The sequence below is a fragment of the Eulemur rufifrons genome, chromosome 7, assembly GCF_041146395.1.
Source record: "Eulemur rufifrons isolate Redbay chromosome 7, OSU_ERuf_1, whole genome shotgun sequence".
NCBI lineage: Eukaryota > Metazoa > Chordata > Mammalia > Primates > Lemuridae > Eulemur > Eulemur rufifrons.
In genome coordinates this window covers 229,650,544-229,669,444 of record NC_090989.1, presented here as the reverse complement: position 1 = coordinate 229,669,444, position 18,901 = coordinate 229,650,544, and the positions used below count along the sequence as shown (strand labels likewise).

Genomic DNA, 18,901 nt, shown 5'->3' with positions numbered 1-18,901 from the left:
ACTTATATATATTTATATTTAATACAAATAGAGCACTCTCCAAGATATGAGATAGAACCTACTTAAACCAAAGAGGGCCACAATAATTATTAAGAGTGTAGTGGTGTCCTGAGACTGAAAAGATTGGAAAGCTGCTGTCCTGGAGTACTAGAATTCAGAAAAACGCACACTGGAGAGGTCACTAGAATCCCTCCCTCATCCTCATCCAAAGCATTTTCCAAGCTGCTTCTTGTAATCAGTCCACACTTTCTAAAGCATAACTCTGATCCTATCACTTCCTACTAAAATAATCTCAAGATTTCTCCAAGTTGTACAGAAAACAATGAAAAACATTCAGAAAACTTCATGATCTAGCCCCAGGCTATTTTTCCATCATCAATTCTATAACTGTTTAGGTGCATTCTTTACAGTAGACACCACTATGTTAAAGATTGAGGCTGGAGCGTATATGAGAAATGACACCTGCCATCAGTGGACTCAGTCTCCTACAGAATAGGCACATGAATAATACAGGTGTCCTTCATTTTCTGTGTATTTTCCAAATATTTGCTGTAATAATTTTTTAACCCAATATTTACTGTCCAAATCAAAAACTCCCTACAATGATGTCTACCAGCAAAATTGTTTCAGTTGTATGCAAATCTAGGTCAGAGAACACAGACTATAGTTAAATTTATCTGATGTTTTCCCAGAAGGAATATGCCTCCTCCCCATAGTAAATGTATTGGCATCATTGCTGTCATCTTCCCATCATTAATAGTGAAAATGTCTCCTGAGAAAGTAGAAAAGCCCAAGGAGAAAGTGAGTGTATGAGACCTAGAAAAGCCTGGGCATAGTTGGAAGTGATGATTCGTATGGAAGGAGGGAAGCCCACAGGACTTGATTTTGACAAGTCTCAATCTCCTAAACATAGCAGTGGTGCTTCTGGAAAACTTCACTGTGTTACTCAAGCCAGCATAATATTTTGAAAAACTAGAGAAAATCCTTGCACAGTGGACTGACAGTGGTCTCCTACCCTGAGAGTGGCTGAGTACCAGGCTGGTACAGGAGAAGGGGTGGACACCTTTGCAGATCTGCAGGCAGCAGCAATGGGGGAGCAACACAATTCAGTAAAGGAGCTGAGTTTCATAGCAAGAGCTAAATGGTCTGAAAGATCTAACAGCAGTGTGAGATGGCATAAGTTGAAGGTCACAGGTAAGGCAGCGCCCCTCACAGTGAAGTGTGGCTATCTTCCTCCAGTGAACTGCAGAAAACTATCATAAAAGATGGTTACATGAAAAGGAAATTCTCAATCTTGATGAAATACTATCTCATAGGTTATTTCAGAAGATAAGAAAGAAGTACCTGGACATAAAGTATCCAAAAAAGGCTAATTGCTCCGTGGGAACTCTGACAATTAAGATAAGCTAAATTCTTTGTGGTGCAAAACATCAGCTCTAAGGAGATACTGAAGACTGCCCTGCCTGCTATGATACGCAGGAGGCATTCCAGCCTGGGCGTTCAAGCGTAGGCATTGAGGAGGGAGATGAGGCTTAGGGGAGGAACTATCTATCACCACTCAGCAAAGGGATAATCTTACAAAGAAGATTTCTGAACACAGACAAAATACTTGGAGATCCTTCTAGTGTTTTTGATCATGAAGGTAAAAGCCAACTTTGACAAAGCATGTGGAACTTCATTTTAATCCTCAATTTAATGAAGCATTATCATCATTGGGAAATCAGCATTATGCTATACGATAGGCGTTGCCAGAAATGCAGCCCAAAGTAGCATAGAACACAAGCCTGACAACTTCCTTTGTCACTGTGCTACAGTAGGTAATGTTAATGTCTATTCCTTGCTCTCACACACAGAACACAGATGTGGCTCTGCCTTCAAAGTCAATGGAGGTACACATGGCTAGTGGCCACCTCAGAAATTTTCTACCTTCTGTGTTTTCTACAGATACCCACTGGCTTTTGTGCCCCTTAGCCAAGTCTTATCCCACAGAGATTTAGGACATTTTTCTCTGTGTCCCTCTTTTCTTTTTATCTGTCTTCTTTTTGTGTGTTTGTTTTGTTTCCTGAAGAAATTCCCACACTTCTCCTAACAGAGGGCTAACTGTTTATATAGAGAGACTATTAGTATAGGCTAATTAAAACTTTTATCAGCATACTAGCTCTTATTAAAATAGGACCAAAAAAATTCAGATTGTAAGTCTCTTATACTTAGGTTATTGTTGCCAAAGAATCATCCAGGGCTTACCCAGGACCAAAGATGGCTCTATTTCTAAGAAATGTTTTAACTACAGAAGGTTCCTGAAATCACCAAATACTCCAATTTCATTGTCACAATGAATCAGTATAGTCAATTATATTAATCTCATTATCCTGAGAACAGTCGGAATTTTATCTATATCCCATCTATCTCAAAAAGGACTTGTACACGCTTCCAGAAAAGCAAATAACTGTGCCTCTTTATAAAGGGCTGGTAAACTTTTTCTGCAAAGGGACAAACAGTAAATATTCTAGGTTTTGGTGGCCATACGTATAATCTGTCACAACCAACTCAACTCTGCCATTATAGAGCAAAAACAGGCATATATAATATGTAAATGAATGAGCAAGGCTGTGCTCCAACAAAACTTTATTTATAAAAACAAGCAACAGGCAGAATTGGATGGCCAAACCCTGCTCTGCTTCATACACCCAAAGACTGGGTTTTGTAACCTCACGCTTTTGATAATTTTTGTCTTTTGGTTTAAAAAATAACAACTTGCTTATGTCACATTACTGTTACTGTTCCCATAGGCTACTGTCCGTGGTGTTGAGATTTTTAGTATAACGCAAGGAACTCAAGCTCTGAAAGCAGCAGCAGAGTGAAAGAGGGGCCAAGAGACTCAAGCCTTGGGATTTCCAGGCCCCGCTCCCTTTCCTATCAAGGCTGATTATTCTGATATAAACCTTCATGAACACCCTTGCCCCCAATTCCTGCACTGTAACTCAGCCTGGATCAAAACTACAATGGCACCTTCTCTGCTCCTTAAAATTTGCCTGGTGCTAGGACATGCGCATCAGTACCAGGGGTTGGATCCATGGCCCAGGCCCATTGCCATGGCTCAGGTCTCAGGCAGAACCCTCCCTCCCAGGTCCCACAGCCACTATCCCAGGTGGGCCTCATGCTCCTAACCCCCTGCTCAGCAAACATCCTCAATTTCAGCAAAAATACTGAAACTATCAGGTGTTGTCTTGCCCTCCAATTTACCTAGCTCCTGCCCCATCCTCCACTCTCTCTCCTTTCACTTGAACTTAGTCTGCTAGGCCAAGTTCAGATGTCGTCTCTCCTCCACAAAGTCTTCCTTGGATGCAAGCCTGCTCAAAGTGCCTCTCCCATGGGCTCCACAGAGCCCCGCACTACCGTTTATGGCCAAGCTTACTCTGACTACTGTCCCTCTGCTCCTCAGCGTCTATGAACTATTAATACTTGACAAGCAGGATTCTTATCCATCTTTGTGCCCTGCACAAACTAGTTCTCTTAACTCTCCACACCCTCTCTGAGAACTCCCACCCCCACAAAAAAAAAAGGCTATGGCCCCCCAATCATTCTTTAAAGAGTAAAGGAAATAGCTATAATTAGAAATTAGGGGAGAAACTGAACTGCAATTTGATGACTCTATAATTCCTTTCAAAATAATTCAATGAACCATAAGAAACAAGTTCTCAGTACAATTTAAATACTGAAAAATTAAACAATGTAAAAATATGATAGTCAACAGCAAAACAACACATGGGTTTTTTTCAATGCACATTAAGATGAATTCAAACATTCCTGACAGTTATTATAACACTCACTCCTCATCACTCCTTTTAATGCACTCTTCCTTTTCATATTCTTCACCTACCTCAAGGAAATAATACAAGCTATTTTTCATTCGTTTGAATTTAGGCATCTTGAATGTGTTTGGTTTTGTTCACCAGAAGCAGTTTACAACACTTCTCTCGTGTCTATCTTTATGCTACAAAAGCATTGAAAATGTCAGCCCAACTCAGGAGCTGCTAAATGCTCCCTCAGAGCCTGCAGAAATTACATAAAATACTATGCCTTGTAGGTCCTACCAAAATGACAGACTTCTGGCTCTAAAAGCTGTAAATGATGAGGATGGTTTTAAACTGCATGTTTACAAACCAGTGGATTTTGTTCATTGGATTTTAATAACTAAAGTTACTCAAATCTGAAGTCTAAAGTCAATGTTCCCTTGAAGCCATGCCAATGAGAAATCGGTTTTCAAACTCAAGTGGTAAATTGATAAGCACAGCAATCCAAAGTCCATCAACCTTATCTTTGCAGTCAATGATTAGGCTCTTTTATTATCAAATAGAAAGCTAATTCAGGGCATTTTTATGTCAATTTGTTCTGAAAATGGTCACGAATATGCTGCTTCTAACTCTTTATATACTCAAAAAGAAAGGAACAAAGAGGTCAATGATCCTAAAAGGTGATTAAAAAAAAAAAACAAAAAAAAACAGACTGAGTTTTATTTTATTTTAGATCACTCAGACATGCAACTTCGAAGGTCAGGATCCAGAAGATCCCTCAGCTTAACCTTCCTCTCAGAAGCCTGAACAACTGCCAGGATACAACAGGGAAGAAACCATGAAGAAGGCACAAAATAAACCATCAGCTGGGGGGCGGGGGGTAGTATGTAGTTGACAAAGACCTAGTCTGAACATTCCCACAACTATGATATTGACTATGCATTTTCCCCCTAACCAAATTCTTTAAAACTGGTTTGGGGGAAAAGGTCATGTGGCAGCCCTTCTACTAGCTTCATAACTTTGGAAAAGCAGTTGAATCTCTCTGGGCACCAGGTTTTGTTAAGTGTAAAATGCCAACAGTATTTATGCTGCCTCACTCATTCCAACAGAAATCCCACAGAAGCTGGTTTAACAAGGCAAAGTGCCATATTCCGTAAGGATGCCTTACCGTTAATGGCACAATCTAAAGATACCAGACACACATAAATGTTTCCAACATGCCCACTCCCATTTGCGCAAACCCCTCTATCACCAATCTTTCTTACATGTTCTACTTGCTACCACATCCTTCCTAGACACTTACTCTAAGCACTAGAAGTTGCTCTTGGGCCCCCACCTTTATCCCGTGCACTTGGTCTTGCCCTTGGGTAACATTTAGTACCTGTTCCACCATAGCTACTCATAGATGTTAAATGTATAATAGATTTATTATCACTAAAGAATAAATCAGTACAGAAGATACCTGGAACTGAAATATCAAAAAAAAAAATCTAGCAACCATTTAATACAAGGCACAATTTGCAACTGGTAGTCTAGACATGGTTTGTTCTAGAATAAATTGAAATCGTCCTTCCAGAAACCAATATTGGAAATGCTTCCAAAGCCAAAAAAGTGCTAAAACCACCTCAGCTCTTTGGTGAGAAACACATACACACATGCATGCATATATATACACACACTCACATAAAACAGAAAAAGCAAAAGGAAATTGTGATTGGGTGTGGTGACATGCATCTGCAATCCCAGCTACTGGAGAGGCTAAGGTGGGAGGATTGCTTGAGCCCAGGAGTTCGAGACCAGGCTGGGCAAGAGTGAGACTCTGTATCCAAAAAAAAAAAATTTTTTTTTTTTAAAAAGGAAATCATGAATAGGTTATTCTTGTTTGGTGACCTTATGAGCAATGTTTATTTTCTTCTTCATATTCTTCTGTATTTTTCAATTTTCCTACAAGAGTATATACACTACTTTAATAAACAATAAATTCTCAACAGAGATTACTTATACTAGTGAAAATCTAGAAGGGGGAAAGTTTTTTTTTTTCTTTTTTTACCTTTTATTTTTCACACTTCATACATATTTAGAATGCCAGTACATCATCTAACTTCAATTATAAATATTTTGCCAATCTTCTTTCATCTATATCCATCCTACTTTATTTTCTGAAGTATTTGAAAAACAAATCCCAGACTTCATGTTTTTTCACCCATATATATTTCAATGTGCATCTTTAATTAATAAAAAAATTATATAGTCATCATGCCATCATTACATCTAATAGGACAAAGGTAATTCCACAATATCATCTAATATTCATAAGGTAAATGTGGCAAAATATTAACTACAGATTGAGTATCCCATATCCAATCCTTGGGATCAGAAGAGTTTTGAATTGGGATTTTTTCATATTTTGGAATATTTGCATTATACTTACCGGTTCAGCATCCCTAATCCAAAAATCCAAAATGTGAAATGCTCCAATGAGCATTTTCTTTGAGCATCATGTCAAAGGATTTCAGATTTCAGATCTTCAGATTAGGGATGCTCAACCTGTATTGTGAATCTAGGTGAAGGGGTATCCAGGCGTGCACTGCACTGTTTCCACCTTTTGATAGATAAGAAATTTTTCAAAAAAAAAAAATAGGAGAAGAGATAGAAGGTTTTAAAAAGGAAAAAAAACTATAGCTAAAAAAAATCAGGAAAAGGCAAAAAGAATTGAATTACAACCAGTGGATTATGTACCCGTGAAAAATGGACACATAAAGACTATAACAACGTGTACTTTTTAAAAAATAAAAAAAAAATGTACAATTTGTCTCTGAAAAAAGGAGAATATAAGTCTGTTCAAATAGAACTATTTTTAAATGGTTAGCGAGAAACCACTAGAGTACACCTAAATAAAATATTGCTTTTGCTTTAAGGTGGTGGTATGATGTATAATATTTCTTGTTTTCCAAACATTTTCATAATGTTCTTGTGCTTAAAAAAAATTTTTTTTAATGTAATGTAAAGATCAACCAAGTAACTGCATACTATGTTACTGTTGAACAATCTCAGGTATTTGTATAATTAGCTGGCTTCAATTTGAAAAATACCAGCAGCAGAAATCCTACTGATGAGACTTTATTTCCTCTTACATTCTGAGGAATTACAGATCACCTAAAAGCCAATAAACGACTATTTCTCAACTGTCTAAAATGGTAACAGAGAGTAACATCCAATGGCCCATTACAAAACCCATTATAAATATAAATGTACCTCATCATAGATACTCCCGTTAATATCTGCACCATAGATAGGTGCCACAAAAGTTAAGTTCTTCCAGTACTTGCGCTCCAAATCTTCATAATCCAAATATCTCGGAGTACAATATCTGAAAAGGTAGATGAAAAAAGTACAAACCAATAAGATGGTTTTACGATTTTTTTCCTTCCATTTGATTTACATCACTTTCCAAAACAAAATTCTAACAAAATAAAAATACAGCAGACACCCATGTTGTCAAATCTAACAAGTAAACATACAAATGTATTTATCATAGATATCTGAATATTCTTAAGATCCCTAAATAACTCTATATTATCACTTTATAATAGTAGTAGTAAAAATACTTTCATTAAAGTATCAACATGACATGTCACATAACGTCTGAAAACAAGTATCAACAATATAAGCAAAAAAGTAGTTAAAAGGTCATTATTTTAGCTTTCAAAATATTTTTAAATCTTTATCCAATTATACCATACTAAGAAATTTTATAGATTTATATGCGAAGGACATAACACCTATAGAAACATTGACAAAGGACAATTTCACTAAAAATACAAGAAAGTAAAACTAAAATAAGATACTTTGCAGTTATTCGATTGGCCAATGCTTAATATATTAATGGCAGAAAAAAGCGAGACCTCTTACACAGCTCCAGGAAAAATATTAACTGTTAAAACCTTTCCAATGTATAATTTTCAACACATTATCAAAAGCCTTAAAAAATCGCCTCTAGCAATGCATTCTAACAACACAGATACGTGTATAATTGTAGACAGCCCAGGATGTTTGCTTTAGCATTAACTGAAAACACAAGCCAATATCCACCAACTAGTGATTAGATTTTTAAAAATACAGAACACAAATGAGGTCACTCATTCTAGGTACTGACATTAAATTCTTTCCACAGTGAATAGAGCAGGTTACAGAACAGTGTGTATAATATGATCCCATTTAAGTAAAAATAAGTAACTGTAATTGTACACTAAATAGCCATGAAATGTATACCAAACTATTAATATTAATGTTTACCTCTCACATAAGAATTACAGAAAAGCACTTACTTCTTTGTATTATTATAATTTTGAACAATAATCTTATATTATCAACAAAAAAAAAAGAAACAAAGAAAAAAAGGTGTTTAGCAGCAGTAACAATCCCTATAAAGCATACTGGACATTTTAGATTAACTAATTACAGAACTATCAACATGTACATTTACTACACTGGGAGACCCAATCTGGTTATCTATGTAACAAGCAAAAAGACCAAACAACTTAATTGACAACCATATTTGCAACACAGAACCATGTGCAACACAGAACAATTTGCAGAACGATTCTACCCAGAATACTAGAATCTCACAGCACACTCAAAAACTAAAGGATGAGCATGAAAGCACCACTAACTTGACATCATTCCACCACTTCTATTAGTAGGTTCCAGCAGTATTAGGAATTCCAGACACAAGCTAAACAAGCTAACCAGAGGTCAAAGACAGGTGATTAAGACAGATGCACATCTCTACTCCACAGAGCACAGAACAGAAGGAAGAACAGAAAGGAGAGAAGAAGAAGGTAGCAGAAATGCTGTTTATTAGGATTTCTAAAGAAACATCTTGGATTTTAGAAATTGAAGCTCTCATCTGCCTTACACTATATATGAAGAATCTATCACCATACACCCAGTGAGGATCAATTTTTAAAAACCCAAAATTTTTAAAGGGAACGTTAAAGTTTGATATTGTCCATTGAGAGTAAATTTTAAAATCACTGAATATTTGAAACAAATGCTGATTCTAAACTAGAAAAAACTGACCAGCTCACTTGGCTAGTATCTGATTCTAATGAATCGTAACTACAGATTCCTTCCTTAATGGATTGTCAAACAGTCACAGCTGGTCCATAAGTCCTGTGTCAATTCATTCAACACTGATTCAATCATACCTTCCTTTATTGGGCTTCAGAACCATGCTGCCTGGGTACCAATGCATGGTTCTATTTATAAATTACATAATGTCAGGCAGGGGGCTGAATTTCTCTGAAACTCAGTTATTCCTCTATAAAATAGAGATAATAACAGCTGAGCTGTTGTGAGGACTCCATCACATAATTATGTAAAGCATTTACCCCCAAGCCTAGAAGAAAGTACAGATCAGTAATGCGAGCAACGCAATTTCACCTCTATACATTATTACATTAGAGCTATGTTGGAAGTCTCTAGATTTTCTTCGGACTAAGATGCATTATCAAATAAACAGGCATGTCTGTCTTCACCATTTAAACCAAGCAAATTATGTACTGTGTACCTATCCAAGGGCATGTAGCAAAGGAAAACAGATGAATGGAAAGACTGCCAGCACACTTCCTGACTCCAATAAAAATTGGTCCATCTCATGACCACTCCACAACCATTATGAAGAAAACCATGTGATCCTAGCACAGCTCTGTATGGTCAAGCAAGAGCACGGGCTTCAGGCTTGGAAATCCATTTCTATTGGCATTTGGAATAAATTTCCACATGAAACTGGTAGAGAAAATATAATAAGATGAATTTCAAATGCATTTTACCATTATAACAATTACAATGAAATTAATGCAAATCAAAAGATAAGTTAACTTTAAAAGAAATAAAATTTAACCTAGAATAATCTTTCAATTTCTCGCAATGGTGATATTTCACAATTTAAAAAAGAGAGCCAACTATTTTTTAAAATATCTTTGAATTTCAGAATATCAAGAAATGTACCTTTTGTTAACAAGTAAATCTTTACAATCTGCCTAATAATTTACACCATTTCAAGTATATTTTATCTTTTGTGACACCATTCAATCGACACATATTGAAAAAGCACCTACGACATCCCAGATCCTATATCAGGAACCGTGTATACAGTGGTACACAAAATAGACAATGTCACCTGAATGATTTTCTTTGGGAAGAGTAAATATACAAACAATCAACCGGTGTAAAAACTGAAGAGATATGAATAAAAGTAGTGCCTAGTAATATAATTCTCTTGAAATAGAAAATTGATACCATGCTACAAACATCCAATGGGCTAGAGATGATGATCAAAGTTTCTCTATGACAAGAGAACAAAGGATTTCAAGGCTCAATTCTTATCAATATTCTAAATATTCAGAATTCTGGAAGAGTCTGAAAGAAAATCAGTACAATCTATGATGAAAGTTTCACATTTTCAATTAATGAGATCTAAAAAACATGAGGCTCTACTAATGTCTACGCAAAAAATTCAAAAGAAGGGATTCAAATTAAATTAAATATAAAATTATCAATTTCTTTGGAATAGCCAGAATGCTCCACAGTAGGAACTTAACACACAGAAGATTCTTCAAATACCATTATGCATTTACCATGTCAAATATAATTTTTTTTTTTTTAAAAAAAAAAAAGGGTAGCTACATTTATTCAAAGTGTTAACCTCATTTACACCAACCCAAGGAATCTGAACAACTATGTTTTTGGTTAGTCTTTTGGATTTTGTTTTGGGGTTTTTTGTTTCTTTTTTGTTGTTGTTAGATTTGTGTTTTAATTTAGGACCTCAACTACCTTATGAGAAACTTTTAAAAATATATATATACTTTAATAACAATCATAATTGGAATAATTTTTAAGTATATCCCCAGTCTTTGACACTCCTCCCTTCAAGTAAAGCTGCATTCTACTCCCTTGAGTATAGGCAACACTTAACAACTGGCTTGTAACAAATAGAATATGGCAGAAGTGACAGCGTGTCACTTCTGAAACAGGTCATGAAAAGACATTGTGGCTTTCATCTTGCTAACTCTCTGTTGGATTACCTGCTTTGGGAGAGGCCAGCTGCCATAACATGAGGAGCAGTCCATATGACAAGGAACTGAGTGCTCTGGCCAACAGTAACGTAAGGGGCGCACTCTTGGAAGAAAATCTTCCAGTCACCATCAAATGTCTGGATGACTGCAGTCCCAGCCAACATCTTTACTGCAACTTCATGGGAGACCCTGAGCCAGAACCCCCAGCTAAGCCACTTCCAGATTCTTGACCTTCAGAAATTATGGATTGGTTTGAGCAACTAAAATTTGGGACACTTTGTTACACAGCAATAGATAACTAATGCAATAACAGTGGCCTTTCATTTCCTTCAAGGTTTTCTTTTAAAATAACTAATCTTCTAATGCACATACATATATACATAAAAATACGTACATATAAAGCTTAAACATTGTCATACAATTTAAAAATATATCCTAACAAAGATGAAATGTGTAGAAACAAAAACTCATAGCAGCTGGGCGCAGTGGCTCACACCTGTAATCCCAGCACTTCGCAAGGCTGAGGCAGGAGAATGGCTTGAGGCCAGTAGTTCGAGACCAGCCTCGGTAACCACAGCAGTCTCTACAAAAAATTAAAAAATTAGCCAGGCATGGTGGCATGAGCCTGTGGTTGCCAGCTACTTGGGAGGTTAAGGCAGGAGGATCGCTTGAGTCCAGCAGTTCGAATCTGCAATGAACTATGATTGCACACCACTGCACTCCAGCCTAGGTGACAGAGCAGGACCCCATCTCATTTAGAAAAAAAAAAAAAAGGCCGGGCGTGGTGGTTCACGCCTGTAATCCTAGCACTCTGGGAGGCCGAGTCGGGCAGATCGCTCGAGGTCAGGAGTTCGAGACCAGCCTGAGCAAGAGCGAGACCCCGTCTCTACTAAAAATAGAAAGAAATGATCTGGCCAACTAAAAATATATATAGAAAAAAATTAGCCGGGCATGGTGGCATATGCCTGTAGTCCCAGCTACTCGGGAGGCTGAGGCAGTAGGATCGCTTGAGCCCAGGAGTTTGAGGTTGCTGTGAGCTAGGCTGACGCCACGGCACTCTAGCCCAGGTAACAGAGCGAGACTCTGTCTCAAAAAAAAAAAAATTTATTAAAAAAAAAAAAAAAAAAAAATTTAATTTTTTAAAAACTCAAAGTAACTAAAAGACAGAAAGTTCCATTTAAAGCTATTATGAATGATATAATAAAATGGGGAACAATTTCCTTAACAGTCAACTAAATGTTAGAAGGCAACCACCTGAAGAAAAGGAACAGTTAAATGAGGACTGACAGAGATTGTATGAAACTCCTTCTTTTTATGATAAACTACTCTGCTTACTTTGTTTCTTACCATATTTTCATATATCTCTGAAATAAATATAGCCAACTGAATCTACTCACTTGCCACTATTGGCCAGCTGCCTGAACTCCTTCACTGTCATGGCTTTTTTCTGGATGTTGTATTGCGTGAACAGTCCGGACTGCCCTGTGACCATCTGCTGAATAGGCGCTGGAATAAGCAAATTATCAATGTCATCATAGCACTGTCTTGGCTTCCACTCCTTAGGAGGAATCACCTAAAAATAAAACAACAAAATAAAATATTTTCTTGAAAATATTCCAAGTAATTTAGCTTTTATATTCCAACAGAATACAACTGAAGAATTTTTCAGCATCTCTATAACAAAAGAGTAAAAAAAAATTACGAAGATTCACAATAAGGAAATATGATTTTTAACAGCAAAATTTATTGAGTACTCACTATACAAAACACTGTACTTATAATAACTCGTTATTGAGTTAGTACGATTACCATCTCTATCTAGTTCATACATAAAATTAAAAGATACAGAAGTAAAATAACTTGCTGGGTTCAAATGGCTAAAAAGTACTTGAGCTGAAATTCAAACTGAAATGGCATAATATCTTAATTCACACTGAGCCATTATGTTAACCACCTCTCAAAAGAAGATGAAATTATGTTTACATAAATCACTTCTTTCCCAAAGAAGTTCATCTTATTTAATTTTATCTAAACATCTATGTGCTGTTTATATTATTTTGAGAAAAATAAGTAAATATTTATTTAGTCAATATTATTTTCTTTATAGACCTCTCACTCAATATGGCAAATAACACAGTGGTGTGCTAGTAAATGTTTAACAACTAGCATTCTGGGAAGATGGGGGAAACCTGGATTTGTAACTTTTGCCTATTTCCTTGGTGTCACTATTCCCACCATGGCCAGTTTGAACCCACCAACGAACATCAATGAACATGGAGCTGGGAAGAGATGTGCACCATCAACTCTCACATGCCAGTATGAGGTGGCTCAGCACACCACCGTTTTCCCATGGTATTTAGACAATTACTAACAGTGAAAAAATCCAGAAACATTAAGACCAAAAACACTTACTAAGAGGATTAAAAATTAGAAAATACAAAGTCATGAAGTCAGTCATGATTTATGGCTGGAACTTTTCTACCTTTAGAAGTTGTTTTAATTTTTTTAGGACAACCTAAAATTTGTGTATAGAAAAATATAGCACACATAGAGAAAATGCACAATCGCAAATATGTAGCTCTATGCATTATTATAGAGCAAACACCAAAGTATACAATGTCCAGGTCTAAGAAACAGGATATTGCTGGCACCCCAGAGGCCCTCCAAGTGCCCTTTCCAAACACATCCTCCTCTTGCTCAAGAGGTAACCACTATCATGGCGTTTATGGCAATCATTTCCATACCGAGCTTTAGTTTCATGCTTGGGTATGCATACCTAAAACTACAATCGCACCGTACATATGCTTTATGGTTTATCTTCCATATTTCACTCAATATTTTTATGAGATTGAAATATGATGGCCTACATACCTGAAGTTCACTGACTTTCCCTCATGTAAATATTTACCTATTCATAAATCGGTTACCATTGATGCTCACTTGGTTTTTTTGTAGTTATTGGCTATTGCAAATAATGCTATTAATATTTTTGCACACATATTCCAAGTGCATATGTGCACAGAGGTCTCTACAATATGCACACATACACAGACAGCTATAATAGTGAAATTACTGGGACACAGATTATCCTCGGTTCAAATGTAATAGATACAGCCGGCTTTTGCCAAAGTGGTTGTACCAGTTCACACTCCCACCAGCAACATATTAGAGCTCCTGTTCTTTCACATCTTCATCATCACTTGATATTGTCCATCATTTAAGTTTTAGTTTTCCTGGTTGGTGTATGATGGTATCCAAGTGTGGGTTTTATTTGTATTTTCTCCGTAACTAAAGAAATCTGTTCCTACGTTCACTGATCCTATTGATATTGTCCTTTGTGAAGTGCTTATTCAGTCTCTTGACCATTTTATTATTGCATTGTTAGTCTTTTTCTTATTAATGTACAGGGCCTTTTATACATTCTGAATATTCTCGGATATGTGTGTATACATAGATATACAGGGAGAGAGACAGAGAATGCAAGTGAGTGAACACAAGACCATGCAAATACCTTGTCCTGCCATATCCTGTAACTTGCCCTACAAACTTCTTAAAAGTATCTTTTGATAAACATAAATTTTTAATTTTAATGTAATCCAATTTATTCATCATTGCCTTTATAGGTACTGCTGTAATCTTCAATTTAAAAAAATAAATATTTCCCTACTCCAGGACATGAAAATATTCTATTTCATATTCTAAGAGTGTTAAGATTTTGCCTTTCACATTTTAGATCTACAATGTATTATACCTGTAACTGTGAAAGACTTGGGTCGAGCTTCATTGGATAAGGAAACTTGGGGTCAGGAGATGAGCAACTTGGTCAATGTTATATAGCTAATAAGTGACAAAGTTGTTAGCTCAAAAAAAAAAGTGAAAGTGAGCTATCAATTTTACATTAATTTTCATCAGCAATATGGGGATACTATATATTACTCTCCAAGGTATGTTAGTTTAAAATGAGTGTAGAGACCTCTATGCAAATATGCACTTAGAATATGTGTACAAAAGTATTAAAAGACTGTATCTACATATATATATTCATAGTGTATGTTACTGAAAATAGACAATATTTTAAAAGAATATGTACAATCACACTAGATGAATATGGATAGCCATATTATTAATACATTCTCTTGTTAAGATACTGAAAGGGAAAGGGGTTATATTTAAAAAGTGTTATAAGGCAAGGCATGGTGGCTCATGCCTGTAATCCTAGCACTCTGGGAGGCTGAGGCGGGCGGATTGTTTGAGTTTGGGAGTTCAAGACCAGCCTGAGCAAGATCAAGACCCTGTCTCTACTAAAAATAGAAAGAAATTATATGGACAACTAAAAATATATATAGAAAAAAATTAGCCAGACATGGTGGCGCATGCCTGTAGTCCCAGCTACTCGGGAGGCTGAGGCAGTAGGATTGCTTGAGCCCAGGAGTTTGAGGTTGCTGTGAGCCAGGCTGACACCATGGCACTCTAGCCTGGGCAACAGAGTGAGACTCTGTCTCAAAAAAAAAAAAAAAGTGTTATAAAAATTAACTTTTTTCATCACAAATAAGTATGAGTAATTCAAAAAAATAAAAGATTTATTCAGGCTCCTCTTTTGAGATAAATATATCCATAATCAAAAATAATATTATGTTTTTTATTTTTTTGAGACAGAGTCTCATAATATTATGTTTAGATTAGATAAAAACATTATGTTTAGAGTTAAATATGTTTTCCTGTCTTGTAAAAAACAAGGCAATTACCCATTAAAAAAAGTTTTATAGCAATTTCTAAAGATAGAGAAGCAAGGCATACAATAAATTTTCAAAAATCCAAATATCACCACCTTGTGTCTACTTTGCACATATGTTCAAAAAACATTTTCAAAATTCGTAAGTTCAGGTCTATAACAAAAATTTTGTTTTTGAACCATAATTTTAAATGTTAAAACATGAGATTTCTTACATAGGAAAACACAACAAACTTAGGTCTTCAAAATATAAATGTTAAATGTAAAAGTTAAGCCTTTATATTTAATGAATCTAAATGAAAGAAAGCCATTCCTCCTGAAGTTTACCTTCCTGATAATGTCAAAACAGAATATATATTTTACATCACCATTCCCCAAAACCCATCCTGGCCCCTGCTCCCTATGGAAAAATTCCAGCTAAAAGTCTGTATTTTCACTACATACCTTGTAATAAATTGCTATTATTACCATCTACCTACGGAGGGAGGAGCAGGAGAAGGAAGAACAGTCTTTCTTCACCTGTGTGCAGATACATCTCTGCACTCCCTGGGCTGTTCATGAAACTACCTAATGTGCATAGCCATGGCTCAGGACAATCCATGTCCACACTGCTGCCCGGGACAAGCTTCACCCATTTTCTACACAAAAAAGGTTCATCATTATCTCCTTCCACAAAAACAATATGAGCTTTACATTTAAACAGACCGTCACTCTTTTCTCTTTCCCAACTTGACCAACAACTTTATAAACAGAGAGGGTGTCAAACCTCTCACTCTAGAAATAAAAGTTAAATCTAAAAAATATTGAGAAGAGAAAAAGCAAGACAGACTATAATCAAAGGCCAAAGTCACTACTATTAGAACTATTCAACCAATTTCCTCAAATTATAAATTAAGGCCAATTCATTAAATGTTGTCAATAATGCATTAATAAAGAACCTCATGGGAAGCTCTGTTTCCCAGGGTGTTCCCAGAAGCAAACCAACTACCTTACTACAACTTTCAGAACAAAAGGGAAAGTAGATAAAACTGAGCTTTTGTGACTTGACATAAATGACAAAAATTATTAGAAACAAACAGTTCACTGTATTCCTAGTAATAACAGGAAATTGTCACAGGATTAAATAAATGAATGTCTCCAACTTTCTCAATGAGTCTCACTTTAAAAAAAAAAAAATGGGGGGCGGGAGGGAGAGGGAGAAAAAAAGGGCGAATCTGGACTCAGGTGTGTTTTGTAATTGTAATTCTCATTACCTTTATTCTGTTACAGAAGGCCAGCAGCAGCACAGGTGTACTCTATGGACCTGGGGCTCCCTTGTGAGGGCGCCTGCTGCTCCCTCCTCTCAAGTTACTAAACGTGCCACCCGACCATAGGACATTAAACTAATCTCAGTGGAACATAGTATATGTTTTCAAGAAACAAAGCGGGGAGAAAACAGGACAAAGGACTGCATTCAGAACCCGGAGAAGACAAGGGACAGTCATCCAACTTCTGCTCACATAAAGCCCAAATCTTTGCTAGCCCATTACAAGTTCATGACAAAAATTATGTCTGTTAAATGATTCTGAAATAATACATTATCTTCAACTAAAGAATGTTTTTTCTCCCCAACAACAGTCTGTAGGTGTTGAGATTCCAAAATTGAGATTTTTAAAGAGCTAACCCAATAAAGAATTTAAACTAAGAAAGCTCATCTGAAAAATTCATTAAAAACCTTTACATTCTCTGTTTTCTCTTTATCTTCCTTTTTCTTATCTCTCACCCACCCCTAATTAACTCAGTATCTCCAACTTTTAAAACTTTTCCAGAAAGGACTTGAACCTTAACAGGGTACATAACAAAATTAGAGGGCCCAAGAAACTTGCCAGGGACAGTAAAGAACTGCGTTACCAAGTAGCATCAGGTCCATTTGCAGGAGGACTTGAACACCAGTCCCTGTGGTTCTAAGTTCTCTCCTGAACTACAGTCTGCTCTCTATGCTATATGACCTTCACAGCAGAGATGGGAACTTCAAGGAAAACCCTTTAACACAGGCACACTTAAGTGGTTCAGCCTGGCAGCACGCTCTGTCAGGACTCAGGGATTTATGTTGTGATAATGACAAGTCAACAGAAACCCAGATTATAAATTTAACATTTAGAACAATCATAAATTGAAATAAGTGCAATAAAATATACTCTTCCAAGGGAAATTTTTAAATTATAACAGATTTCCATTATAGAAGGGACACACAAACCATCTCAGGTTGCAGGCCAGAGGATGAATTATAGAGACAATCTTTCTTTCAAAGCTCTAACTTTGGATCTATGCGTCCAAATGTGCAGTGCAGTCCTCAGCATTTTACTGGCCACCCCTATAACCCTGAGGATATCATTTAAACCCACAGTTCTTAAGTAACCAGCATCATTTTTTTTTAAGAATATTATCTGACACCTATAAAAATAAGAAAAGATGAGTATTTTCAAACACATCTAAACCAAAGGCGACTACTCTCACCTTTGGTCTGGGCCACCTTCAGCTCCTCACTAGATACACATAACTACCCCTGTCAAGACACCCTACTTACGTTCTGCCCCCAACATCAAATTTATTCTTCACATAGAAGCCAGTGTGAACTTTTCAAAATAATGTCACAAATATAGAAAAAGAAATAAATAGCCACCAACTACCAGGTCTTCCTCTCCCACTACACTGAGAATAAAACCCCCAATGCCTTACTCTGTATGGCCAGACAAGCCCAATACCATCTGGCCCGCTCTTCATCTGAACTTCCAACCCTCTTCCCCCTCCTCACTGAACCCCAACTCCACTGACCACCTTCTCTGCCTCCCACACACAAAGTCCAGGTCAGCCTCCATTCCTCTGGACTTACTATTCTTTCTGCTCCCACATCTTGAAAAGGGGGGTTTCTTTTCATTCTTTAGGTCTCTGCATAAATGTCCTTATCATCATCCTAAAATGCTACCACTGGAATATAAGCTCCATAAGGGCAGGAACTTCATCTGTTCTGTCCCCCGAGCACCTGACACAGTGCCTGGCACATAGTAGACACTCTCCACATTTGGTGAACAAATAACTAAAAAGAAAACAGAAGAGGCAAATCTAGAGAGAGAAAAAGTAGAACTGTGGTTGCCTAGGGCTAGGGGAACTGCAGGGAATGGGGAATGCCTGCTTAATGCATGCAGTTTTCTTTCTGAGGTGATGAAAATGTTTTGGAATTCAAAAGAGGTGATGGTTGCACAACTCTGTGAATATACTAAAAACCACCGAATTGCACATGTTAAATGAGTGTATTG

General features: G+C 36.6%; 1 protein-coding gene across 2 annotated transcripts in view; it reads right to left on the bottom strand.

Moving 5' to 3' along the window:
- KDM4C (lysine demethylase 4C) overlaps nt 1-18,901 on the bottom strand; it is a 355,559-nt gene that overhangs the window by 294,830 nt on the left and 41,828 nt on the right. The window contains exons 3-4 of one of the 2 annotated variants that reach the window (XM_069476471.1): nt 12,271-12,446; nt 7,050-7,164 (exon numbers count right to left, since the gene is read on the bottom strand). In XM_069476471.1, the coding sequence (XP_069332572.1) occupies nt 7,050-7,164; nt 12,271-12,446 (291 nt within the window). The remainder of the gene's footprint in view (nt 1-7,049; nt 7,165-12,270; nt 12,447-18,901) is intronic. The other variant, XM_069476472.1, reaches the window with a different exon arrangement.